Raw genomic sequence first — 27,406 nt, 5'->3', positions numbered from 1 at the left:
CACGAGTTTGAAAAGGTGCTTGGGTAGGACGAAAGGGCTATGTGTCGAGGGATGAGGTGACGGTGGAGGATGAGATGGGGGGAAGATAGAGAGTTGATTGAGGAAGAAAATTTTAGATGAGTACTTTAGAACATTCAACAAACTAGCAGTGTGTTTAGGATTGGTTTTGACGGATTAGAGGAACAAGCTATGATACTTTTCAAAGAGATAAAAAATGAAAGAAGGAGAAGGTGAGAAGGGAACAGATAAAGCCTAAAGCAAAAACAAACAAGGGGTGGAGGGTTCTAGGGAGTTGAGGAGGTTGCAGTCCTCTATCAATTATGACAGCTTGCGGAGGTGGGAAAAGTAGGGAGAGGGGTTTTAGGGGAATCAATGATCGTTAGAAAAGACAAGTGATTAGGAGTTATATGAATGGATGGAAATATGAGGTAATCTGCCTTCAAAAACTAAAATGGAATCCGTTTCGATTAGTATTGTTCGTGGCCGTTGGAAGACTAAGGAGATTGGTTGGAAATAACTACCAGTTAAGGAGGCTTCTGGTGGGATTCTAGTTTTATGGAATGATAGCTTAATTGTGAGGTGTTGTCGGGAAATACTTTATCTCATGCGTATTTGAAGATCGTAGTAATGAGTGGAGGTAGATGTGTTGATTTTGGAGAAAAAATAATAATTTTACTTTTCACCATTTATGTTATTACATTTAAAGTATTTATAGAGTTCCTAATCTACTGATAGGGAAATTCTTATTCTACTAGAATTCTAATTATATGAGATTATTATTTTTATAGAGTTTTACTTATATAATACCAAATGATAAATTAAAATAATTAAATAATAAAATATGGTAGTCAACGCCTCCCAAGTTGGTGCAGGAATATCACATATACCCAACTTGTAGATTAAGTTTTGAAGAGCCATCGTGCAATCTACCAGAGGCATACGCGCACTTGACTCGGCTTAAAGCGGCTCGGTCCAGCTCAAAACGGTTTGGCCCAATTCAAAATGATTCGGGTTCTGCTCTAAAACGGCTCAGACTTGGCTCTAAAACGGTTCGAGCTCCACCGGAATACCACATAAGCTCTCACGTGCCGCCATGCGCCTCTGTTGGAACTGCCACACGCCGCTGCCGGCCACCACATGTTGCCATGATTTCACCGACAATCACCACATAAAACGTTTGCAGTTTTAGATCTGACACGAATTTGGTGAGATCGTGTTGACGGACACCGGAAAATGTTTTTGCAAAACGGGCTGCTGTGTGTCTTCTTCTTCTCCGACGAGCTCCACCGCGCATTCTCTCTCCGACTTTTTGGTTTCGGACGCAAACAAGGATGGATTTTCAGAACCGTCTTCAATTTCTGGTCTTCGGTCCTCTCTTCACGCAGATCAGGGACAACTGCGACGTAGTTTTCAAATTGCCACTGCCAATCGACACGCACGAGCGATTCACCGACCCAGATCTGCCCGGATAGGCCACTCATGCGCTTTGGCTTGCAGGTTGGTCGCCACTCGCGCGCGGATCTAGTCTGATATGCCGCCTGTTGTTGCCTCCTCTCTCTCTGATTGGATCTGTGGTGAGGCTTGATTAGATCAGATTGTCTCTTTTTCTAAGCTGGTTTTATCCCAAAACCTGAGTCGGGAGGAGGCTTTCTAGGGTGGTAATGTGTGTAGATCTGGATATGTGGGTATCAACTTAATTTATTGTGTTATTTTAGGATTTTAAGGAAACCTTGAAATTAGAACCCTAAAATAGGTTTATTTGGCTTTGATATCATGTTGATTTTGAAGAAAAAAGTAATAATTTTATTTATTACATTTTATGTTGTTACATTTAAGGTATTTATAAAATTTTCAACTTATTGATAGAGAAATTTTTATTTTAGTAGAATTTTAATTATATGAGATTATTATTCTTATAAAGTTCTAATTATATAATATTAAATAATAAAATAAAATAATTAAATAATAAAATGTAGTAGTTGTCAAAGTGTTCGCTGGTGTATACAATAGAGGTGAGGGAAAGAGAGATTTATTATAGAAGGATTTGGGCGATCATAAGCATAAATAGAACCTCCTTTGGATTGTAGGTGAGAATTTCAATATAGTTTTGAGTAGACGAGAAAATCGAGAGAATATTTTTTGATGGTTGGGTTGATGAGTTTCAGGGGACTTTAGACATGTTAGAATTACTGGACTTTCCCCTCATAGGAGGTAAATGGATATGTTCTAATCAGAAATTAAACCTGACTTGTTCTAGAATTGATAGGTTTTTGGTGTCTGTTTTCTGTCAATTTCAACTATTGGGTTTGTGTCAAAAACTCTTGCAACGCACAATCTCTGATCACTTCCTGATTTGACTAGCTTTTGATGGGATTAAATGAGGTACTTGTCCCTTGTCCCTTCAGGTTTAGAACAAATGGTTAAGAGTCAATGATTTATGTGATAAGATCAGTGAGTCATGGAACGGGATAAGGGTAGATAGTAATGCTAGCTTTGGAGTGGCTAAGGAGTTTATGGTGGTGAAAGTCAAAATTAAGAAGTGGTGCAAAGAGAAGGGGGTGGGGGGCGCGAGTACGATCATTCTATCTCTATTACAAGATCTTGAGGCACTAGATAAGTTAGAGGGGGAAGGGGGTTTTGTCCACTGAAGACTTGGCTCGCAAGGAATCCATAAAGTTGGAATTGAAACAGATTACAAATGGAGATATTAGGGAGACAAAAATTGAGGACCAGATGTATAAAAGAGAGTGATTGAAATACAAAATTCTTCCACTGCATGACAAATTATTACAGTAGAATTAATTATGTGGAGGAGATTGAGATTGATGGCAGGTTAGTGAAAGGTAATGAGCAGTTGAGGATAGGGTTCATGAAATTCTTTTGCAGGTTATATCGTGAGGAGATTAGCTGGAGATCTATGTTGGATGGGTTGACTCTTTTGTCTTTGGATGAGTGGAGATGTGAATTGCTTTAGAGAGAGTTTACTGAGGAGGAAATAAGGGAATCATGCAATGTAAGAAGAATAAAGCCCCTGGATTTAATGGTTTCAATATGTGTTTTTTACAAAAATTTTGGCATGTGATGAAGATTGGGAAGTGAATGCTTTTGGCATGCAATGTAAGTTAATGGGTTTTTTACTACAAGACTCTCCTCCAAACATTTTCTACCACTACAATCGACAGAAGCAACAATCAAACAATCTAGAGACTCAATGCTAGAGGGTCTTTCTTGGTCAGGTCTTTTTATAATCATATGATTAGAAATGATGGCATAAACAACAATTTTCCTTTTTGACAAATATGGAAGTTTAACACTCCACTCAAAGTTGCCTTCTTTGCATGGGAAACAGGTTGGGAGTTTATCCTTACTATTGACAAGCTGATTAGGAGGGGGACAACATTGATGAATGAATGTTTTTTTATTGTAAAAGGGAGGCAGAGTTGTGTAATCACATCTTTGTTGGTGCCCACTTATGTATAAATTATGGACTTTGGCTTATGAGTTACTGGACATCAATTGGGTGATGGCTAGTTCAATGAAGGAAGAGATTTCGGCGTGGAAAGGATCAGCAGAGAGGAGAAACATATTAGTCCCATTTCCCTTGCTATCTTTTGGATGGTATGGAAAGAGAGAAACATGAGAGCTTTCAATGGCGGAAGATAACTTTGATAAAGTTTAGAGATAGATGGTTTCAAACCATTGGTTTTTTGTTGATAATAGGTTATATTCTTTATTCAGTGGAGGATTTTGGGAACATTAATGATATTTTGATTGACATATAAATATTTTTATACATAAATTGATACCCCGTGGTGCTTTTGAATGAATTATACCATACTTTTTACTTAAAAAAAGCAATAGAAGGGTACCATAGGTGAGATTAATTTTAGGAATGGCCAGAGATATAGAACTTTTGAATAATCAGCATACCTTTAATCAGTCTTCTGCTTTTGTCTGTTGAAAAGTCCAAAGTGAGAAGCAACGTTGTTGTGTTTTTCTGTTAAGTGCAATGACCGCATGTTTTTACAAGATGGAAATGCATGTTAGTTTCGGATGTTCATGCAATTAACCTGACCTCTGCTTATAATAATCTATCAAGGGTATGCTTACACCTCTTAAGAAAAATATAGGGTTGATTATTCTTTTTTTTGGTTTCTGTTTCCGTTTCGTCTTTGTTTATGCAGATGGGGGTTTAAGTAGAATCCAATTAGAAGGGGTTTAATAGTTTATCAATCCATGGCTTGCTAGTTGGGGTACTTCTTTTGCTTGTTTCAAAATTTTCTATTCTTTGAACCTTGCTTATATTTTTCCTACCATTGACTTACTGGATTGATGAAAATGTTGTCCAAACAGGGCAGGACTATTATTAATGTAGATGAAGAAGAAACTCAACTTGTAACAACTACAGAGCAAGAATCTAAACTTCCTGAATGGTAACAAACATCAAACCCTGTTTTTCTTTCTTAATATTTTTTATGATTTTTAGTGGTGTATTTTTCCTTGTCTGATTTAATTTTGTAACAAAAGAGGAAGCTACTAAATTTCTTGGATCCTAACAGAAGTTCAAATATGTTTCTTAATACTTTATGTTGTCTGCCATATATATTTGAATCTGAGACTAATTTTTAATGGCTGTAAAACCTACAGTGTGAAGGAGGCTAGAATCTATTATCCATCAAGGTATTCCTCTATTCGTATTTTCATGCAAATTAAATTTCTGGACTTCAACGGAGTGTCATATTTTTTGTTATTCTATTTTATGTCCATGGCACAGGGATGATCCAGAATCTGTGGAGATTTGTTTCAAGGATATGGAGTGCCTTGCACCTGAAGGCTATCTAACGTCGCCTATAATGAATTTTTACATCCAGTAAGTTTATCAGGCACAGTTTAAATTTGGTCCAAGAATTTAGGTCTCATTCCTTTGACTACCTTATGGGTTATTTGGAAATAGAGAAATAAAAGAACTTTTGAGGGCAGAGCATTGTTATTTGATAAGATCGAGGATACTTGCTTCCAATTGCACTTGTGAGGATTTAGGGGATTCGTTTGATATGTCAATAAACTTTTGAAGTTTTTGTATACAGGTTTCACCCTTTTGATGCTTTTTAATAGTTTACCTTTTTCTTTAAAAAAAAATTGGTGCAATGACTAGGAATTTTCATATATCAATTTCTTCTGCACTACTCTAGTTCCATTGCTAGTTTGGTTTCTGCAATCCAGTATCTGTAAGGCAGTATGTTGTTACTGGTTTGAGTAGAAGCAAAAAATCTTATGGGAATTGCTTTTCTTTTCAAACAGGAAACTGAGCACCACGGCTCACACTCACAGGACCCTCTGATAGCCATGTCTCATCTCTATGGTCTTTTCACTTTTCTTGCTTGAGAGTGAGTAATGGCTCCTGCATTGTGTTGGCAAGATATCTGGATTGACCACCCTTCCTAGCCTTTAACTGTGGTCTTTTAACCTTTCCTTGTATCATAACAATCTCATTTGCCGCTTCATTAATCAACTTGATGGACACACCTACTTCTTCTTCTCTAGGAATTTAAATGATTGAGAGTCTGATAATCTTCTCTTTGCTGATATCCTTCAGCCTTTTACAATCTCTTCGCAACTTGATACCAGAATTTGGACCTTCGAATTTTAGTGTGTCCACTTGCAAGTTCCTCTTAAACCCATTTCACCCATAATTCTAGTTACTAAAATGAGACTTTCACTAGTGCATTTTGGAAGGCTAAAGCCGCCTATAAGGTTAAAGTTTTTGTCTGAATTGCTGTCTGAATAAACTTAAACACATATGATTTGTTTCAAGTTAATAGACCAATCATGCTCTCTCTCCTGATGTTTTGTTATGTGTTTTAGGGAGGTTGAGTCCCGTTGGCTTCTCTTTTATATTGTGAGGTGGCTTGGGGACTTTGGTCTAGGTTTGGTGATACTTTTGGCGTCATGGGGGTTACACCTCTTCCCCTTGTGTGTTTCTGTGCTCCTTAGGTGAGTTGGGTCAGAGAAAGAAGCTAAGATGCTCTGGGAAGAGTTCCCTTTCTATGGTTGTTTTTGTTGTGGCTGGGGTTCAACGCTAGACTTTTCAAGGATGATTACTTTTCTCCATCTTACCTCTGGAACAGAATAGTTTTCTTTGCCTCTTTATGGCAAAGGCTCACAGATTTTTTAAAGATGCTTCTGACTATTTTACTGGGCATGGAGATGCAGCGTTATTTTGTTTTTATGTGGTTTTTATTTTTATTTTTTATTTTTTTTAATTTTTGACTTAGGAGGATTTTGATCCTCCATTTCTTTACGTGTTCTCCTCCATCCAGTAATATTTCTTTTGCATTTAAGAAAAGGAAACTGCTACCTTTTAAGAGATATATTGCTCAATTTTTTGATGCATGATTATAGGTGATGAGAAAGAAAAGCAAATGTCTTGTTAAGAAGGGGTAAAATGCGGATGAGTCTTGATATTTCTTGATGATGGCAATCTATTTTTTTTTTTTTATTTTCTGGTTGAACGAATTTGTCTTTGACATGATGATATTTTTCAAACCTAAGTTTTCTAACTTGTTCAATATTAGATATATATTTTTAGTAGCACTTTTTGGATAGACTTAATCTATTTGGTATTGTTTGGTGGCTGAAGTCACTATCAGTTAAGGGGTTTGCAATGCCTGGTAAGACTAAATATCGTGCTTGATTTCATTTCTTTTCTGTCTTTGGAAATTGGAGCTGTTTTCTTTAACTTAACATGTTGTAAAACGTCGTAGTTGATATGCAAAATATATGTTTCAGATTGCTAATCTTCTCAAATTTTCAGGTCTTCTTTTTTTCCTTTTTTGGGAGATCGGGGTGGGAGGGGGAAAGGGTATTGTCTGATTTTTTTTTAGAATTTTAATATGAATTGATTTCGGGATTCTGACATTTTAAGCACTTTCTTGCTCTTGTTTTGCCAGATATTTACAGCAGCAAGCATCCCCATCTAATAGAGCAATATATGATTGTCATTTTTTTAATACATATTTCTACAAGAAGCTCAAGGAGGCTCTATCCTTTAAGGTGGTTCCTTTTCTTGGTCTCCAAGTGATTACTTTTACTTTTTTATAAGAAAATGTGTCCAAAGCCGTGTTTTGCAAATTTCTATTGAGCAAATTTGAATAGGACATTTTGAAACTTGGACTTCTTAAACTAGACACTGATCTTGGCAATGTTTGTTGAATTGCTGCCAGAATCATTAAAACTTGTGACTGGATTGAGCAATTCGATAGTCATTTTAACGATCTTGAGATGTAATAAAACTTGAGAATAAGGCGTAGAAAGTTTCTATTTAGCTTCCATTTCCGTAAGGGAGAGATTAATCTCGTGCCGAGCAATCCTTTCAGGCCTTCCAAAATAGTTATTGTCATTCTCGTTCCTTGAGAGGTGGCGTGATCAGAAAGAATTCAAAGGAGATTCAACAAAGTTGGGTTGAGAATTTGAATTGTGTTTGTGATGCAGCACAAGTTGGCTTTTTCTTATAAAAGAAATCGGATCAAGAGAGAATAAATGAACTCTTGGGTAGGCTAGTTAGAAACGGGAGCTCCTGCCAATGTGGCATTCTTTGTTTGAAATGCCTCATGGAAAGATTTAGTTTTGTCTTTTTGTTCTTTTGGGGGGAAAAAATGCTATTCCCAAGGCACCAAGGGAATATCCCATTTAAGGAAGGGCATTTACATGAGATATGATAATGTCCTTATGATCTTCACCATCAGTGAGAGGATGAACCCTGAAGAAGATACACAAGATTAGAAACTAATGGTTTCTAACTTTGTCAAAAGGATCCTCTCGAATGAGCCCTTAGCAAGTGTTCAAGATAGGTCAAAATGGGTGAAGTTAGGTAAGCACTCTAGAGCCTCAAATGGAATCTGAAGTTAGGGACCATAAAAAAACTCTTCAAACCAGACATTCTCAACCCAACTAACATTGAGGAGGCTGAGGGATGGATCTCACTGACTTCTTGCCTCTAAGTGCCATAGGAGTGGATGACCAGGGAAATCATTCTTGTGAAGATGAAGGGACTATCAACTGAATTTTATCCATTAATTATCAAAAGTCAGAATCCCAAGGAGAAAAACGGTTTCCGAGGAAACCTCTTCCATATTACTTGATTATGGGAGAAACCATTAGAGTAGAGGGATTTCACAAACCAAACTGTCTTTACTGAGAGTTCATGCTGGATGATCCTTCTCATTGGGTGGAGCCCGCAAGAAGGAAAAGCTAGTAAATGAGGTGTATCTTTAACGTCCCAGTCATTCAGATTGCAGCGAATCGTATATTCTAGATCTGTTCCACTCTATATGCTATATCCCATGAGAGCCTCCTTATCCCTGGCCGGAGTGAAAATGCTCGGGAGGCTGTTGCTACTCATGAAAAGATTCTAAGCCATGTCAATCAGAGGACACAGGAGAAGTTTCTGGTTGATGAATGCTTTCTGTACAAGAAAATTATAGGGTGGTCAGTCATCCCCTATTCTGTTGACCGTGGGCCAGTTTGACTTTGGAGATGATACTTTCTTAAGTGGAAAGATAGAGAGCAATTTGATTGACTAGATCAAGCTCATTGATGATACTACGTGGGAACTAAGACATTTGTTGCCTGTTTCCTTAATCTGTCTTTCAAATGGTGTACTTAGAAAGAGGTTGAAGAGATTTTGGAGGCATGTAGGTCCCCATGCTTACTAAATATAGATGGCTTTACATTTCTGACTTTTGGTTCAATGATAATTGTTTAGAAGATCATCAGGGTTTTTATGTACTTGACTGATTCTAATCCATATTGCATTCCTATTTGTCACATTCCTCCTTATCCAGGCTCATTTTATGATAGTAATCTCTTGTCATATGTAGGGGAATGACAAAGAGGCTTTTTTTGTCAAGTTCAGACGGTGGTGGAAAGGTGTCAATATATTCCAGAAGGCATACGTGCTAATACCAATACATGAAGAGTAAGGATGTAAACTTGACAAATTATTATTTATAAATATCCTTAGTTGCCCTTTGTTTGTTTCTTCTTGTTTTCTTGAGTTCAGACAATGTTTATTCTTTCTTGAGGTCTTGATGGTCAAAACACCCAGAAAATTTGGGTTGTAACTTTTACAGTATCATTATGAGATTAGTAAAAGCAAACAGATCTACTATCCAAACCAGTTTACTTCTTCATATCTCTGGTTCCTGAGTACAAGAATTATAGTCTATGCACTTGTAAGACATTCCTATTCTCTAGTTCTTTTGTTGAAAAGACTCTTATTATGAATTATAGAGGAGTATAAAAAAGTTTAGGCTTCTGGTTATATGAATCACCTTCTTCTCCAAGGCAAGCCTTCCTATATGTCTCATTTCAAGAATGCAGGTGAAAGATCCAATCAACAATTGGCCAAGCCCCTCTTTGTTGGGGATAAGGCTTAGCTTCAGGACTAATGGATGAACTAAAATAAGATATTGGCAATTAGAATTTGATAGTTGAGGAGAATATTGGTATATAAAGATGGATTCTTAAAATCTATACTTACGGAAATGTGTTTTCATGTGTCTTACTCATGCATTTACTATCTGCCTTTGTGCCTTGTGTCGTGATTTTACCACTGACTGTCATCTGCCTCAGCCATTCCCAATCCATCATCTTTCGGTTGTCATGAACTTTTAGAAATTTAGCAGAAAGTAATTTAATCTCCTTATCCCAGCTTGCTTCAGATAATTTGACTTAATTATTATGTTTTATATATTCAGTCTCCATTGGAGCTTGGTGATTATTTGCATTCCAGACAAGGAAGATGAATCTGGACCAATAATCCTTCATTTAGATTCCTTAGCATTTCACTCTAGCAGATCAGTCTTTGATAACATCAGAAGGTGAGTTTAAACAAACTCCTGCCAATTGGTTCAATAACAATAATGCGATTTACCTGTTCATTTAGTCTTTCTAATTCTTCAGAAATTTAAGAAAATTTAATGGTGAAGAAGCTTCCAATTTTCGGAAGGAAATCGGCGAAGGAAAATTTATTATTGAGTGTATAGATCACGGGGGAATTTTACTTGTTCAATGTTAAATTTACTTTGATGGTTTTAAGATGCCGATTTCTCTCCCTCCCAGGAAAAAAGAAACTACATGATTTACATCATGAGATGCCTTGTTAAATATTTAGTTTTATCAATTATAAACGCCTCCTTAATGTGACTTTTAAACGTAGAAACGGTTTTAATTATGTTTTGTAGTTATTTGAAGGCTGAATGGAACTATTTGAATCAAGATGTTACTCCCTTGGATCTTCCAATTGCAGACAGAATATGGAGGCACCTTCCTCGTAGAATTGATGAAAAGATACTTACGGTTAGCTTTTCTTGTAAATTTCCAAAATTATTGGTTGCATACTATGATTGTTTGATGCTAAAAATTATTTATTGGTTGCGTCTATGGTTGCATGCTATGATTGTTTGGAACTCTCACTGAAACATTCTTTGCTACCAGGTTCCACAGCAGAAAAATGATTATGACTGTGGTCTCTTTGTACTTTTCTTCATGGAACGTTTCATTGAAGAGGCTCCAGAAAGGTTGAAAAAGAAGGATCTGGCAATGGTACATTTCTTCCTTTGTTCTCTTTTCCTCTCTCAACCTCTGTTCTCTTTTCTTCCTTTGCCACGAAGACATTTGGAATTGAGGAGGTTATTGCAGGTGCACTAATTTTTATCTTCTGCTTTATTTTGTTAACATCTATATTTCATTTCAGTTCGGTAGACAGTGGTTCAAGCCTGAAGAGGCATCTGGTTTGAGAGCAAAAATCCGGCATATTCTTTTAGAGCAGTTCAAAAAAGCTTGCAAATGAGTGGTGTCTTTAAGAATCCTCCTCTCTTGTCCTCGAGGAGATGTTAATTGGAGATGCAATTACTTTCAACAATGAAAGTATACTCACAGCGATCGTGTTCGATATACTGAAGGCAAAACAGGTAAAAAAAGAAAAAAGAAAAACAAGAAATCTGTACAAAAAGGAAATTAATTGAGAAAGCATAGTCACCAAGAAGGCAGATGAGATGCCAGTTTATCTTCAATTTAGTGCTGAAAGGTTTTGGTGACTTTTAAAAAAAAAGAAAAAAAAAAAGAAAGCTAGTCTGCTGTACAGGGAACAGCTTGGAATGGTGGTCACCAAATACCACCATGTTAATTGTAATCAAAAGTTTTCTTTCATTCATACTTTCTCTCTCTCTCTCTCTCTCTCTCTCAAATCAGTTAGTCATCCAGCGGAAACCCTCCCCCCCCCCCCAATTTTATTTTATTTTGGTTAACATAACACTTAAAACGAGAGTTTGGAGAGATTGGGGTAAGGCTCTTTGCGTTAAATACTAATTATATTTTTTCAATTACTATATTATTACTGAGGTTACATACTGTAATATTTATAATTATTACTTATAAATAATTTTTTTAAGAAGCGGAATCAAGCAAAGAATTAATCGACATATATATATATATTTTTTGGTTGGCAGACATATTCTGAAATAAGTCCTTCTCCACCTTAATTAAAGAGAGCAGTGGCTGGCTTCTGTCCTTTCAGTATATGTATTATTTTATATGTAGAAATTGTTTTAAGTTTAATATTTTTAAAGTTATAAATTTAACTATACGTAATCATTAAAAATTAAAAAAAAATAAAATAAACGTCATCCTCTATACAAACTTAAAAAAAGAAATTCAAAATTAATCTTCTTCAACCAAAAAAAATAAATAGTCATGCATAACTGTTAGATATACAAAGATTTCATACAAGAAAAATTGAAAGATGTTTTACATTCTTCCTATCTACAAGCCAACACAAAACTATTCTCAAGTTCCAATAGGCGAATGAAAGCCAAAGCAGCGGAGAGGATGGTGAGAAGTCACAACTTTTCTGCCGTTGGATGACTTAATATTGTTTAACATTGACACCACCTCTTCCATTTCTGGTCTCTTTCTCGGATCAGGATCCCAACATTGTCTCATTATTTTCGATAAGGAATCAGGGCAGCTTCTCGGTATTGTTGGTCTTCTGTTCTGCACAACATACATTTTAATTTGTTAGAATTTTTTTCTTTCTTAAATCTTTGATTACTGTTGAGTTCAATTCTAGATTAGAATAGAAGGGTAATACCCAAAATTAAGAAAAAGAAAAGAAAAAATTGGCACCTGATAAACAACTGCTGAAGTCAATTCTGTGAAGCTAAGGTTTGGGTAAGGCATGTCACAGCAGTATATCTCCCCCAAGCAAATTCCAAAACTGTATACATCGCATTTCCTGTTATATGGCTCGTTTTTTATAACCTGTGACATGTTGCCAAGGTAAACACTTCATATGTGTGTATATATTTATATATTCCATAAATAAAATTGCAATTGTATCTATACTACTATATGTATGGCATTGTATGTATGATCGTATGCATGCGCACAAACGTACCTCAGGAGCCATGTACCCAAGTGTTCCAGTAGTTCCCGTCATCTCACAAGGATTCAAAGCTTCAAGTCGAGCAACTCCAAAATCTGCTATTTTTAATTTGAGATTTTTGTCGAGAAGTACATTTTCTGTCTTGATATCTCTGTGAACAATTTTTTTAGAATGTAGGTAATTTAACCTGAAAGAAGGAAGACATAGAAATATCTCAATTTCGTTTTTAAAAATTTGATTAAATCAAATATTAATTTTCAAGATGAAGATTATCAATCTTGATTTCTTCAGTTTAAAAATAAACAATACAAGAGAAGAAAAGACAAGTCTTACCCTTGAGCAAGGTCTAGTGCCAATTCTATGACGGTTTTAAAGGGTAATTTCTTCTTCCTGTTGCTTATAAGATATGATTTCAGAGAACCTTTAGTCTCGTACTCAGTAACTATACAAGATACGTTGAATGGCTTCCCAATTTGATTCTCATAAGCTTGGTTTGATGTAGTTCCCATTATTGCACCTATAAACTGTGAAAGAATTTCAGAATGTAATACCTTACTTCAGTTAAATCAAAAGCATTAAACAACAACAGTAATAGAAAAAAAGAAAAATGAACAGTATTAGTATTACCTTATTGATATTAGGATGATCGAGTTTCTGCCACAAAGAAATCTCCTGTTTCAGAGCTTTTATACCCGATGACGTTTTCGTCGTTCTTCCTTTCCCATCACCCCATTCAAGTACTTTAACTGGAACAAGTAAAGAATTGGTAAAAAAAATTCAATCATATATTTAAACAAACAAATGGGTTATTGTAAAGTTTAAAGAAGATCTTTAAATGTGGGTAACCTGCAACTTCTCGTCCATCGTAAATCCCTCGAAGGACAGTCCCAAAGGCACCTCTACCGACGATTTCTTCTTTGACGAGAAGCTTTTGAACGTCGATCTCCCATTCTTCTCTAACATCCTTCGTACTGATTTTTACTCTGTTGTAGTACATCTGTAGCTGATCGTCCATCATGTTTAAATCAATCTTTTTCATCTCTAATTTTACAGACCCTTCTCTGGAGTTGGCCATAAGTTGGGAAAAAAGTCTGAAGAAATTATGTATCACACTAATTCTTATATAGCAACTGAAGTTGGACAATACGAACTGGTTTCGGGTTACGAGTTCAGAAGCCGTTGCGGCTTTTCCTTTTTTTTTTTTTTTTTTTTTTTTTTTTTTGAGCGAAAGAACTTTTTTAATAAAAAAAAAAAAAAAATCCAACAAGAAGTTCCCAGAGAAAAAAAAAAAAAAAGGAAGAAGACGATCTTTTGTTGGAAACGGAATAAACATATCAAAAAACTAAGAAACAAAAACCGGACCTTTTGTCTTTTAAACCCATATCATATTCTTTTATCTGTTATTTTTCAAACTTTACTCTGTTTTTAAAATTATGCAATCTTTACTCAAATATATGTTTTTCAAAGTAAAAACTCAAAATGGTTAAATAAAATTTTATTAATATTTAGAGCAAAATACAAATTTCATACTATGTGATTTGGGGTATTTTAGATTTAAATCAAGAATTACTTTTAAAAAAAATTTAGCATTATAACTTAATCAATAATTTAAAAATTTAATAATTGTAGATAACTCAAATTAGTAAAAATTAAAGAAAAAAGATTGCATTGGATTTATCACACAAAAATTTTATTAGAATTTCCTCAATCTGACTCTTTCTTTTGTATTGTTAATTTTTTATTTAGTCTTATTAATTTTAGCTTTTTGTTAAAATTGTAAAAAGTTCTCAACATGTCAAAATTTTTAAAATAAAAAATGTTTAAATATTTAATTACCATTGAGACTACTAAGCTATATCATATATATATATATATATATATAATATGAAACTCTAAATCTCGTAGTATTAAATTCAATTTTCTATTGATATTTTTATAGTAGCTAAAAATTATAGGTAAAATTACTCTTCTTACCGCCAGTGAGTTCAAAATTTTAACCTTCCTTTAAAAAATATAAATGTATTTCAACACAGCAGAAAGTATCCCCAACTAATGTTGTCATTTTAATACATACTTTCAGAAGAAGCTCAAGGAAACTTCTGTCATCCCAGGTGGCTACTTTTCCTTGGTTCTAAACGAAGTAGAAAGTCTACTATAACGAATTCTTCAGTCACAAACTAAGGAATGTACACATCACCCATAAACATCAAGCGGTATTCCTAAGTCAACTATAACGAAAATTTTGACTACAACTACTTTCAGCAAGGGGAATAAGTACTATTGAGATTGTCCAACTGTAAGATGTCTGCCTCTGTATATGAGAGCGAAGTGCGGGAATACAGAATAACATATTTGCTCAGGGTAATTTTCTTTGCAGTATTCTGTAGGGCAATTTTTCTTTGCAGTTTTCTATAAGCTGTATGTACCGTATCCATGTACGTACCAGCTCCAGCTGATGGTGGAGCGGAGGTAAGACAGCAAGTACTCACTTCCCCCGGTGTTTCTTCTTCTCAGGGGTTGCATGGACTTGTGCTTTCATTCCATATGTCCTCAGCTGAAAGTTCTCAAATGCATCAGAAACTTCTCCCACCTGTGACAGCATCCCATGAGTTAATTGCCAAGTATGAAAACTACATTAATGAGTTCAGCAAGGTACTTTGCCAACTAACCAGTTCAGCTTTCTTGGAATACACCCTTACGAGCATATCTTGATAAAATGCCGGCAGCAAGTGACTAATACGATCATCTCGTATGAAGAATTTTTCATCGCTTTCATAATCCTGATAAAAACCCACCCAGTTAAATCAGAATCTATTACTTTACGAAATATACTCTTAGCCTGAATCATAAAGGGAATTTTTTGGTTGCTTACCTCTTCTAGCAAGCAAAAAGTATTGAACATTTAAAAAAAGGAGAAAAAGTATTGTAAACAGATTTAACCTACCAACTTCGCTAGGTTTACATATATGGTATGTGTGTGTATATATAGAAATATTATAAGAGGAGACTTCCAGCTTTATTAGCAGAGCTGCTTTAATAATCTGATGGGACTACGATACAGGCTGTCTTTAGGAAAGGCAGTGATATTAAGTACCTTAAAAAATTTGATGCTGGACAACAAAACAACAAAAACAATCAATCAATAGAGGTAGCAGTCACATATCCATAAAAAAAGAGCACATCATAGTCATCACATGATTCCTTCTCAAATACCTTTCTAAAGGGTTATTCCTTCCACGAGTCAAATCAATCCTAACATTGCTGACAGCGATATCTTCTTCTTTAAGCGTGACGCCACTAGATTTCTGGTTAAGAAAAATATCTTCTCAGCAAATGATATATTTTCTCTTTGAGAATGATATAACGAGAAAATAAAATGTTTGAAACCTGGGAACAAACAATATCTTTGGGAGTGACATCTTTGAAGTGCTCTAGCTTGTCTTTGGGAACAGAGAATTCATTGCAGAACTGGAAAGCATAATAAAATACTAGGTTTGTATGTTATACCACTTCAGTGTTGGTACTATTAATGATACTACCATGGTCTTGTTAAGAAACTGTCTCACCTGATATAAATCCCTTCTTCGAATACGTAAAATCAAATCTCTTGACTCCTTGAGCTCTGGGGCACTAGAGGTTTCAATTATTTTCATGATTGAGTCATCTATCTGTGCAATTATCAAAAGGAAAGCATTAGTGCTTTAAGCATAAAGTCAAATTGGAAGTTTAGCAACATTCTAAAAGCTCATAAAACCTGCAAAAATTTATCAAGCTCAAAAATTGCATCTGAAATGTGTAGGTAATCGTTTGCCTTCAAAAGCGCATCTACAAACATGAGTTCAATTGCCTGAGAGCAGAAAAGTTGTTAAATGAAGAGCACTAACTGTTTCTAAGATATTAAAAATTGAACACTTCTGAAGCAGAAGATGAAACATGTGGGTTCAAACAAGCCACCTTTACTTTTGCATGTGTATAGACTGTTCGGTGCAAATCAGCACGAGTCGCAAATAACTTGTGAATCGTAAGGTCTGACCAAAATACCAAGTATTAAGGGAAGAATATGACAAATGCAAGTACAACTGTGGCAAGAAAAAGCTTCTTAAAATACTAACAATCCTTTGCGCGGTAACATATCTCATCACCCATAACTCTCATGGTTTCCATTAACCTACAAGAGAAATAAAAATTGATTCAATTATCAGACTTGTTTGAGTGAATAAAATCATGATAGGCGTGTAACGCCGAGTTCCCCCAATGTGTATTTCTCTGTCACGCATACTCCAATTACAGGATGGCCTTAGGTCTTCAGCATCTATTTTTGCAAATATCAAATACTTAACAGGATATCAATACCTTTCAAACAGGAAATTGCAGCCTAGACCACATGCTCGTGAGTCACGAACAATATAGTCAAACCTGTAAAAAGAGTTCTAATGACTTCCTATTTCAATGCCATTTATCAATAAGAAACCTGGAGGAAAAGCATGGAAAGAAAAAGGAGATCAATTGAATTACTTGTCAACATCAATCCCATTCCTATTGTTTGCAACTATATCGTATAAGAACTGCTTTTCGTTCACATTCTGCATTTTGAGATAGGACAATAAAATTTTAAAATCCAATATCAAAACAGGTAAAAAGAGCACGCAATAAGCCCCGACTATTGAATGTCTTACTCTTTTTGAAGCATGTCCTGAACTAGCAATCATTTCCTGTCAACAAAGCAATTATATCATGCCATGTATTTATTTATACTAACCTTTGAAAGTAAGTCAACAAATTCAAAGAAAAAAAGAGGCAAAAATGTGGAAGAAATTAATGTTAAGACAATCTGATGTAGGGAAAATTGAGATAACTACATATTTATCATCGAATGATGATTTAAAGAAGGAACACCATGAAGAAGTAAAGAGATTCATTTGCAAATCCACATTGTGTGTTTTGAACATAGCCTTAAGGGTTAAAAGTAGGGAGCGGATGCATGGAATATTAGGGACATGTGGAGGCAAGGATGATGTTGAAAACCACAGGATAGAAAAAAAAGTAACTAGACATCAAACGTCACGAAGGATCCCTTAAGCATCATACAATCACAAACTTCACAACTACCATAAAAGTTCTTTGAACAATTGGGAGAACAAGTATTTATAGGCTTTAATGTATCCTGATCCACTTAGAACTAAAAAATTTAATAGGAAGTTTGATAATGGATTCTCATCCATGAACAATACATAAGACCTAAAAATTAATAATCTGCCCTTATATTGATACCAATTAAATAAAATAAACCAGCACTCTGAAGTTGGAAGAAACATAATTCATAACTTCTCTGCAAACAATCATTTGGAAGCACGAAGGGAAATTTATTCCAAAAGAGAATAATGATGTAACTATTAGCATCATGTGGTTCAAGGTGTTGGAGAGGACTAGAAAAAGCTGCCCAAAAATGGAGCGAAAAAAGAAGGGGGAGGGGGATCTGAGTGAGCAGGAAGCAGGGAATAAAAAAGAATTTGTCTGTCGTATTATGTTAACCTCTAATGAAATACATTAAGGAGAAGACTTCTAGGCATTCTCTAAACCCTAATCTTTCAACAACTGAAGAAGGCTGCATTGGACTATGAATAAAGTGATTTGGAGTCCAGAAAATAATGCTACAGGAATACTTGATTATCAAAGTGAAAGAGGGAAGTGGGCGAGACAGACCTTCACTTTCTTAAGATTCTCAGAGTCAATGTCAATATGGTGTGCACTCACAATGTGGTCTATCATCTTCAGAGACATGTCCTCATGAGACCTGGAAGTGTTAAATCGAAAAACAAAATGGTCTCTTAAATTCTCCCGCAGAAAGCAGTTGGTTACCATAGCCACTGAAAAGCTAAAAAACTTCTGAATAATAGAAAAGATAAAATATTCCATCATTATAACTACTGATAAAACCTAAAAGATATACTGATTTAGATTTTTCTACTCACAAATAGCAAAATAACATTTTTTAACAGCAGTCTTTTCTTTCTCCATATCTTTTGTCATTATACATAATCAACATTCTAGCCTGTAGAGCATGAATGAAAGAATGTATACGATAGTAAAAATTAAAAAAGGCTTGAAGTGATCCTGGGAAAAGGACTAGTTGTAAATGATAGTCAAACTGATATGGCAATGTTTGTTAAATATTTAAGCAAACTGATAAGGTCAACAAGTTAATGTGCTAAAATAGTAAAGTGCATGAACAGATATGATGTTTATAAGCTGGGAACACAACTGGGTTAAGAAAACATGATACTGAATCCACAAGATTTTGTGAATCACGGCATACAATTGGCATATCATATGGATCAGGCTATTCCAAGAAGATATTCATCAGGAGAAAGTAAATTTATATCTAAAATACAAAAACCACCATCCTTCTATGTTTTCATAATAGAAACATTTAAGTACATTAGCAGAATTAACTATTAAATATTTGAATAATATAAGCATCTACTTGAAAACTAGACATTATTGCTCTAGAAAAAATGATTTCCAATATCTTGAATACCATATTTGTCTTCAGCAACACATAAATAAGAAAGAGGTATCACCATTCGAGGTTATTAAAAATCCGAGGAAGAAACTCGCGCTCGAACATGTGGCTGAATGGTCCATGGCCAACATCATGCAGTAGTCCTGTATGGAATACCAGTAGAGTAATAAATACTAAGTAACAGATTACTGAAAAAAGAAATTGAAGTTAAAATGGCACCCTTAAACATTTACCAGCAAGTTTCACTCTTTGTATGTCAAAACGATCAATACCAAGCTCCAAGCCCTGCAAATAGCAGGCATTTGAACATAAGCATCCATTAGCATTGGTCCCAAAACTAGAATGAATATGATTGTTGGACATATAAACTATTCCTACTTGGTGAGTTTTAATTGTATGAACGGCTTCACTTGCAAGCCAATAAACCCCAAGTGAATGCTCAAACCGAGAATGCACAGCTCCTGGGTAAACCATGTTCGTTAGACCTACATCCAATTAGAACTTTGTTTAGCTCTTGGGTAAGTATACAGCTGCTCTTACATGTAGAAAAGAAACCATTTCTTTACAGATAACATTAAAGTGAGCAAAATTTTTACATGAATCATTTGTTACAATACTGATTTTGAACTGATATAAACAGTGTGGTTAATGAAAATGCACAATACAATAATTGGTCCACGAAATTTGCAGACTAGTGTCTACTGTGTCCATCATTGCAGGGAAAGAGCAGGTTTAACTATACAGGAAATTAAGTATAACCATAACCACAAATTTGAGGAAGTGCATATATTGAAAGAATCAGAAAATTGGCATTGTTCTACACATAATTCTCTGTCACGACATAAGTTATCACTCCATTAATGAGGACAAATTGATAGATTAGGGAAAAGAATAAAGAAAGAAATTGAGATTAGGAGATATTTAGCGAGTTCTCAATCTATTGTATTCATTTGTTGACCAAAATAAGAGTACAAGTTCAAAACCTCCTCACTATAGTCTGTGGCCCCACCAATAGACGCTAAGATATAGTAAATTACAACTGATTGACTATTGTGACTATTAACACATAGTAAAAAATTATAATTCCCCAATTCCTGACATAAACCTCCTTCAAATTTTAAGAAATCATTTAGAAACATTTGGATAAAGGAGTGTGCCCAGTAACAAAGATCTCCAGAATTTGCATTATTAAAAGAGTTGAATAAGATAGTTAGAACGTGCAAATGTTTCAGTCAAGCTTATCCTCCAACTGATAGCAGACCTTTTAACCATGAACAAACAAGTAATTTCATCATTTGGTGCATTACAAGTAATTATGAACAAATTAATGATAATAAAAATGAATGAATGTGTGACTGAAAGATGTTGACATCAGAATGTTTTGTCTATACAAAAGCTAAATTTACTGTTAGGTAAATGTGTAAATTCCAGCAGGAGAGAAACTAGAAAGGTTCAAGTTTATGGTATCAACGTGGCCAGTACTAAAATTGGGACTCTTTTTCCACAAGACCTAAAAATCCAGACTCGGATGAGAGAAAAAAAGTCTCTAAAGATGATCTTAAAACAACATATTGAATGGTGAGAGAAAGAACAAGAAAGTAATGCAAAATTAAAACCTCTTAAGATACTAACATTCCACGTGTATAATCCAGAAAAAGTACCACTTACCAAGTTGCTTTAGATCACGCAGTCTGCAAGAGAAGTGAGGACGTTAAAGGACTTCTAAATTACAAGAGGAAGAGAAGTCTTATGTGCCTCGAACTTACCTCTGAAACTGTTCCGTATCAATGAATTTCAATGACAGCTGCATGCAAAAGAAAAATTAACACTATATTATTATTCATTATTCCAATGGAGTACCAGAATTTGCAAGTCAACGGAAAAAGAAACCTCCTAAAAGTAGAGTAGTAGTACAGAAAAGCACTCAAACAATCAGCTTATTCCACGAAAGGAGCAATGAGGTACTATTGCGAACACAACAAAGATACTATCAGTGTACTTAAAGAGAAGGAATCTATCAAACTTTACAATAATAAGTGACACATATACTGTACTTAGTTGATAATCAACAGAATAATCGGGACTAAAGCCTTTTAATCAGATTTGATAGAAGGAATATTCAGATAGAATTTCCTCAAGAATAATTCCAAAAGAAATTTTAACACAAATAGTAACCACGACAACAGGATTTTAGTTTTAAAAGAACAGTTAGGTTGTCCTTCTCAAATATACGTCTCTCTCACTCTTGTTTTCTTTCCAACTCTTTCGACTTAACAGTCTACACAGCTTCCGTATCTTAGTCCGCCATAGATTTCGATGATTTCAAGTTATTCCTCCCTCCTTTATCTTTCACTAAGGAACCATTTTAAGGGGAAGAAAAGGAAGAAGAAGACGCAAAATTCTGTGAAATTCAGCGTCTATAACTTTAAAATAGCACGTTAAATCATTTTCCACAATCTGAATTGACAAACAAATGGAACTGAGTTCAAAAATCAAATTTCAGAAATGTTTATGTTGAAACAAAAAAGACGAGAGAAAAACTAAAAAGCAAAATTTATAGTAGTTACCTGGTCCAGATAGATGTTGCCATGGACATTGTCATGAACGTGCTTGGAGAAACGGCGATCATGAGAAGAATTGAAGTAGAGATGAACGATCTCTTCGTCTGTCCAAGCTCCCATTGTTTATCGAGTGACAACTTGACCGGCGCAGAAACAACAGAAGTTTGTCGAGCTGCAAAAAGAACTATATTTCGAATTCGAACTCGATTATAGCGAACCTAGGGTTTTGAACAGGTTAAGTGGTGATTGGTTACTATGAGAATGAGGAGTGGCGAGGTGGTGAAGTTATGCCGCCAGAGAGGGGGGGGGGGGGGGGGGGGGAGCCATGCGCGTGGAGTTTACGGACCAATCAGGGATGGGGAAATTCTGTCCATACGTCTGCTTTTGAAGCGTTACATGAATGTGTAATTGTCCTTTATAACTGTTTTTCAGGTGGAGAAATGATGATACGTTATCAATTAAAGGAAAAGATAACGGTCAAATTGGCGAGTGCGAGGAACTAAAGGGTCAAATTAACAAGGAGCAAAATCAAATCCAAAATGTAATTAGTTTAGCAAAAAGTTCCGTTAATGGTAGACAATTTTCCTTCTAGTTTTATCGCCTTTCATCATTTCTCTTTATTTTTTATTTGGTTAAATATTTATTATTTTGAAATTATTTTTATTTCTGAAGATTTGGATAAATCTAATTTTACAAAATTCTTTAATTTTTTTTATGTTTAATAATTTTTCTTATTCTTTTAAATACTCTGCTTAAAAAACACTTTGTTTTTAAATTATGTTTCCTTTTATTTTCCCATTTAACCAAATAAGAGTGACTTTGTTTTTTTAAATTATCATAATTTTCTTTATTTAATTCTACTTTTTTGTTTCTTTTTTACACGTATTACTTTTTTTTATATTTTTTTTTTTTATTTTCTAAAATTTAATTTTTGCTGAATTATATATGTTGTTCTTTTTTTTTTTTTACTTACTACTTTCCCTTATTTTATTACTTTTTATTTTTTAAATAATTTTTATCTTTAATTTTTTTAACATTTTCCCCATAATTTCTTTTTGTTGTTATTAATTTTACTTTCATCAGGTAAAAATATTTTTTTGGTCTTAAGGTTATAATTTAATTTTTACTCAAATCTAATTTTTTAAATAAGTTCTTTAATTTTCTGTTATTTACTATCTTTTCTCATTGTGGTAAATATATATATTTTAAAATTTTAGAATATTCCTTAACCTTTTTTTTCGTTTCCCTTTTTTATTTCTCAATATTTTTTATTTTTTAGTTTCTTTAAAAAATTATTTTCAAATCTATATTTTTCATTTATATTTTTACCAAACCAATCAAATTAACAATTTCACTGTCTGTCAAATTAATATATTAATTTATTTTTTAAAATTTATATTTGCACTTATTCTTGGTAGTATTTATTATCTTTTGACTAAGTTTTCATAGTATTTGTGTGTATTTTATTGTTTTAATTATAACAAGATTTACATACTCTGACATACATGATTCTTTGTTACATCCCGGATTTGGGATAATTAGTCTTGTATGTAATACTCGGCCTCAGAATTTGACCCATGATTAATTTTAAAATTTAAAGAATGTATGAAAATCTAATTTTGAAATTAATAAAATTTAATTTAATGTGAATTGTGGAAAAAAATATGTTGAGAATGAAAGTGAAAATAATTTTAGAAAAAATGGGTAAAAATTTGGATTCAGATGATGTTTTTTAAAAAAAAAAATCGAAAACTAGGGGTCATAACGCAATTAAGAAAAATTTACGTCACGTAGGACCACTCAATCAGCAGCCCCGATGAACTGGAGCGTGCCGCGTGGTAAGGCACGCTGACTAAGTGCCACGTGGGCGATCTGCATGCCCGCTATTGGACGGTTCGAAAGCGTTCCTGCGCGCGTGGACGGTTCAGATTCGTTCTCTCATCGGGCACGATTGGACAGTCGCGATTAAACGCGATGAACGACTCAAATTCGTCCTATCTTTTAACGCAATCGGACGTTCGAGATCAAATCGTGATGAACGGTTCAGATTCATTTCTTTTTTAAATGCAATCAAACGATCGAGATCAAACGCGATGAACGACTCAGATTTCGTACCACACCAAACCCAAACCCTAGCCGCCAGCCTCCCGCTGGAGAAGAAGAACCAATCGCCAGAGAAGGGAGTCGATCGTCGCTCGATACCACGCCGGAGCCATCTTTAACCGCAAAAAAAAGGTAAAAATTCACTCATCTGCTCGAAATTTGATTCTGAGCACCCCTATGGCCAAATCGAAGAAAAAGAAATAGCAGGTGAGCAGGAAATTGCGAGCGAAGCCCAGCACCGCCGACGTAGGCAAAACCCGAAACCTCCTCTGATGAGCCCATTTCCGTTTCTCATTTCGTGTGATTTTTCCACCATTGTATTCACCGTTTTATTTTCTACAAACTGACCAAAGAAAAATGCCCAGTCGCGAAGGTGAGTCAGCGGAGGTGCCGCACCAAAAAATTCCGCTGTCGATAGGTTTCTGTTTTTTGACTTTTTGGGCCAAGCGAGGCCCCCCTAACGTGTTTTCTCGCAAGAATGAGTATAAAATCGGTCGAAAATAACCAGACAGAGGCAAACTGCCGCCTCGGATGGCAGTGCCATCATCGGAGCACAGCGGTGCCGCCGTGCCGGAATTTCAAAATTGGCCGGAAAAGGTTTTTAACATCGATTTTAGATTTTTTTGGAGTATTTTTATATATGTGAAGAGTGTTTTAATCTCCACAAAAAAATTCAGAAAACTTGGGGACCGCTAGTAGGCATAGTAGAAAGTTCGGTATTTCGGATATCGATTCGGGTAAGAATCCCTCACTTTATTCTTTATTATGGAATTGAAGCTTAATAATCAGTAATATGATATTTTGTGTAATTTAGAACATTTTGAGAATAATTACAGGTTACCAATGGAGGTGGAACCGGTTAGTCATTTATTTGTTGTCCTGTGTAACTGATTGTTGAATTTATAGCTTTAAATACATGATGATATACTAGAATGGTTGAACGATTCAGTTGTGCTTCCTTGATATATATATTGCTTGTCTTGTGTGATTTATAGTTGATTTGTGAAATTGAAAATTAATATGCAAACGAAAAATTGATTGATCACGTGAATTAATAAGTGGTAGCCTTACTGGATATCCTATAAGATGGTGGACGGACCTAGTACATATGGAACCCTAATGTGAACATTGCCTCATACCTGACGGGGTATCGAGAAATGTTATTTTTGGCACTCATATCGGACGGGATATAAGGACGGCTCAATTCACTCTCATACCGAACGAGATATTGAGAGATGATATTTTTGGTGCTCATACCGTACAGGGTATGGGGACAGGTGGTTAGTTGAAAATGTTAAATAATAGTTCACGCGTAGCGGGAACATCCTATAGACCCCAATGGATATTAGTAGGCAGATAAAAAAGAAAATTAGTTATTATTGCCCACTTGAAAATGAGATTAGAATGCTATTTGAATTATTATATCTCTATAGGTCGATTTTGAAAATCTTGCAATAGTGAATATATGTAATAAATGATTTTTCCTTATGATAAATGAATTTACTTAAATCAAGAGCTCCATTGATTGTTTTTATGATTTTTACCAACTTTCAGTTTCTGTATTGGTGAGTAGTGTGATACTCTTACTGAAATAGTATAACTTACATTTTCATTAACAATTTCATATCAAGAGAACTAAAACTCAAATCCCAATCAATAAAAGGTTTGTGAATAGTTCACCACCCGTACTCCCTTCAAAAATTAGTGAAGGTCATCATAGAATGCTCAGTATATTATCTTTTATTTATTTCCTTGATTTTTATTTGTTCTTTTAAAAGGGTTATTTTCGTAACCTTATCAAACATTCTAAATTATTGTGTAAGGAGTGTAAATCCTAAACTCTACTATTTCACTTCCGCACTTAATTTATAACTTTATTTCCTTTTAAGTTCCGGGTCTTTTATATTGTAACAGAAAAATTAAAATTTTCATAAATGATAATAATAGTTAATATTTTATTATTAAAAAGGTACAAAAATAATCATTTAAAAATACATATATGCATGTTAGACACTTTTGAAATAAATTTCAGAAATTAGGGCGAATATGTAAAATAAAGGGGGGCATGCTTAAAAAAAACTTGAAAAACCGGGGTCACTTTATAAATTAAAAGAAACAGGCCATGCAAGATGCCCACATCAGCAGCATGGTGAATCGGGATGCAGCGCATCAACACAGGCTCCATGCAGGAAGCCCACGCTGGTAATCCGCGTGTCAGGCCAATCGGACGGCTTAGGGTCAATCTCGTGTGCGCAAATGGCCTAGATTGATTCCCTAAATAGGCTTGATCGGACAACCTACATGCCTCCACGTCTCTCAAGTTGAACGACCTAGACTGATCGAAGAGATGTATTTACCTCTCTTCAGTCGGCTCCTAAAACCTAGCCCACATCCTGACGGGAGAAAAAGAAGAAATGCAGCCATAGAAGAAGATTAGCTGCTGGAGGGACAACGGCGCCACCGTGTTGGAGAACCAAAACCCGTCGGTAAGCATAATTTTTCTTCCTGTTCTCTCTATTTTCTCATCATAGATCATTTAGACTAGCTCTAATGCAGGAAAAACTAAGGAAGGCCATAACCCGAGAGAGCCAGGCGACAGAGAACGGTTGTTCTGCCGCACTGAAAATAAAAAACCACCTCATAAAGCCAAAATTTCCTATTTTCTCCATAAAACACCCTTATTTCCACGATTTAAACTAATTTCCACCTGGAACCTACTAGAATCGATTTTCCCAAGAGGGAGAAATGCCGGAGAAGGAGTACGCGGTGCAGTTTGGCGGCGACACTATGCCAGAACCCCAACCTCACCTCGGTGAGTTTTTTCTACCCTTTTTCACCACTCCTTACGTATTTTCATGTCGTTTTAAAGTGTGTTTCTAAATTTTACCAGAAAACCCAAGAAATCTAATTATCAGGAATCACCGCAAACCGTAATTAAAAAAGACGGTGTTTTGGACTCCGATCCAGTGTAAGAGTCCTTCAATCTTTTCCCCTATTATGGTTAAATCAAAGTTTAATCGATAAAAGAAGGAAGTTCTAAACAGTTTTGTGACCCCTTAATGACAAAATATAGTTTTTCAATGGAGCTATAATCGATTTATTTATATTCGTTACTAGTTTATTCGTGTTGTCTATTCATTATTTTTATTCTTATTTTATTTTATTTGCTTATTTTTATTTTATTTTACTTTATTTCATTTTAGCATATTTCTTTCTACTTGGCCTAACACATTTCCATTTTTCTTCCATTATATCAATTTAGAACCAATGTATTAATTACGCTTCTTGAATCATTGGATTTTATTTCATTTCGCTTCAATATCACCTTCCACTTTACTTAATTCCACTTTAACTTATCTTTTCATTTTATTATTCATGTTATCGCAGCGTATGATGTTTCTATTCTATTATAATATTTTATTCCACTTCTACTTACGGTTTTATCTCTTAACATATTTAGAAGTGTGAATTTTGTTTTCTTATATTTTTGAAGTAAGAGTCTTACGTGTTATTGGTGGCTAAGTAATAATAAAAAATATGTATGCGTAAACTAATGTTGTTGAATAAAAGGGCTTACCGGGTATTACGAGAAAGAGTGCACGGACTTGGTACATAGGGTGAACCCTACCATGGACGTTACCTTCAGCTATATGGGGCTACAAAATCCCATACCAGACGAGGTTAGGAGTTAATTAATCTCGCTCATAGTAGACGAGGTATTGAGACGGTCTTTAGTTGGGGCACCCATTATCAGACGAGGTATGGAGACGACTG

General features: G+C 34.9%; 3 protein-coding genes across 8 annotated transcripts in view; 1 reads left to right on the top strand and 2 right to left on the bottom strand.

Moving 5' to 3' along the window:
- The window catches only part of ULP1D (UB-like protease 1D), a 34,560-nt gene extending 23,345 nt beyond the window's left edge, over positions 1 to 11,215 (top strand). For all 4 annotated transcript variants that reach the window (XM_088209641.1, XM_088209640.1, XM_088209642.1 and 1 more), the window contains 9 exons: positions 4,354 to 4,433; positions 4,648 to 4,680; positions 4,775 to 4,870; positions 6,951 to 7,053; positions 8,880 to 8,977; positions 9,759 to 9,881; positions 10,245 to 10,359; positions 10,498 to 10,605; positions 10,757 to 11,215. In XM_088209641.1, coding sequence (XP_088065767.1) covers positions 4,354 to 4,433; positions 4,648 to 4,680; positions 4,775 to 4,870; positions 6,951 to 7,053; positions 8,880 to 8,977; positions 9,759 to 9,881; positions 10,245 to 10,359; positions 10,498 to 10,605; positions 10,757 to 10,852 — 852 coding nt within the window. In that variant the 3' untranslated portion in view covers positions 10,853 to 11,215. The remainder of the gene's footprint in view (positions 1 to 4,353; positions 4,434 to 4,647; positions 4,681 to 4,774; positions 4,871 to 6,950; positions 7,054 to 8,879; positions 8,978 to 9,758; positions 9,882 to 10,244; positions 10,360 to 10,497; positions 10,606 to 10,756) is intronic.
- Positions 11,216 to 11,694: 479 nt separating this feature from the next.
- On the bottom strand, positions 11,695 to 13,669 carry LOC110813137 (serine/threonine-protein kinase 54-like). 2 transcript variants are annotated; one of them, XM_022040160.2, is made up of 6 exons: positions 13,292 to 13,669; positions 13,073 to 13,191; positions 12,779 to 12,969; positions 12,458 to 12,632; positions 12,187 to 12,321; positions 11,695 to 12,054 (listed from the first exon to the last, which is right to left on the bottom strand). In XM_022040160.2, the coding sequence occupies exons 1-6, from the start codon at positions 13,518 to 13,520 to the stop codon at positions 11,848 to 11,850; spliced, it is 1,056 nt and encodes a 351-aa protein (XP_021895852.1). In that variant the 5' UTR covers positions 13,521 to 13,669; the 3' UTR covers positions 11,695 to 11,847. The 2 variants fall into 2 exon arrangements, with proteins under 2 accessions (XP_021895852.1, XP_021895853.1); XM_022040161.2 differs by having other exon boundaries at positions 11,882 to 12,049.
- A 756-nt stretch (positions 13,670 to 14,425) lies between these two features.
- LOC110813122 (uncharacterized) lies at positions 14,426 to 21,847 on the bottom strand. Of its 2 annotated transcripts, XM_022040139.2 has the most exons (19): positions 21,536 to 21,847; positions 20,735 to 20,772; positions 20,637 to 20,659; positions 19,347 to 19,453; positions 19,202 to 19,253; positions 19,027 to 19,111; positions 18,149 to 18,239; positions 17,122 to 17,157; positions 16,961 to 17,028; positions 16,799 to 16,861; positions 16,558 to 16,613; positions 16,400 to 16,473; positions 16,200 to 16,292; positions 16,012 to 16,113; positions 15,833 to 15,913; positions 15,659 to 15,750; positions 15,540 to 15,555; positions 15,115 to 15,225; positions 14,426 to 15,035 (listed from the first exon to the last, which is right to left on the bottom strand). In XM_022040139.2, exons 1-19 carry the CDS (start codon positions 21,647 to 21,649, stop codon positions 14,931 to 14,933), a joined length of 1,407 nt encoding a protein of 468 aa, XP_021895831.1. In that variant the 5' UTR covers positions 21,650 to 21,847; the 3' UTR covers positions 14,426 to 14,930. The 2 variants fall into 2 exon arrangements, with proteins under 2 accessions (XP_021895831.1, XP_088065023.1); XM_088208897.1 differs by lacking the exon at positions 20,637 to 20,659 and having other exon boundaries at positions 21,536 to 21,637.
- Positions 21,848 to 27,406: the final 5,559 nt, after the last annotated feature.

Source organism: Carica papaya, chromosome 8, assembly GCF_054855325.1.
Source record: "Carica papaya isolate Zhongbai chromosome 8, ASM5485532v1, whole genome shotgun sequence".
Lineage (NCBI taxonomy): Eukaryota > Viridiplantae > Streptophyta > Magnoliopsida > Brassicales > Caricaceae > Carica > Carica papaya.
Note: the sequence above shows the minus strand (reverse complement) of the source record. Positions and strands in the feature narration are given on the sequence as shown.

What these genes read in the sequence shown, in the direction of transcription:
- LOC110813137 (XM_022040160.2), bottom strand. Translation starts at nt 13,520, where the DNA reads ATGGCCAACTCCAGAGAAGGGTCTGTAAAATTAGAGATGAAAAAGATT. An exon ending in CGATGGACGAGAAGTTGCAG is followed by an intron (nt 13,192 to 13,291) that starts GTTACCCACATT and finishes TACTTGTTCCAG; the next exon opens with TTAAAGTACTTGAATGGGGT. An exon ending in CTTCAGCAGTTGTTTATCAG is followed by an intron (nt 12,055 to 12,186) that starts GTGCCAATTTTT and finishes TATGTTGTGCAG; the next exon opens with AACAGAAGACCAACAATACC.
- LOC110813122 (XM_022040139.2), bottom strand. Translation starts at nt 21,649, where the DNA reads ATGGGAGCTTGGACAGACGAAGAGATCGTTCATCTCTACTTCAATTCT. An exon ending in GCGTGATCTAAAGCAACTTG is followed by an intron (nt 19,454 to 20,636) that starts GTAAGTGGTACT and finishes AATTGGATGTAG; the next exon opens with GTCTAACGAACATGGTTTAC. An exon ending in ATTCCAAGAAAGCTGAACTG is followed by an intron (nt 15,036 to 15,114) that starts GTTAGTTGGCAA and finishes ATGCTGTCACAG; the next exon opens with GTGGGAGAAGTTTCTGATGC.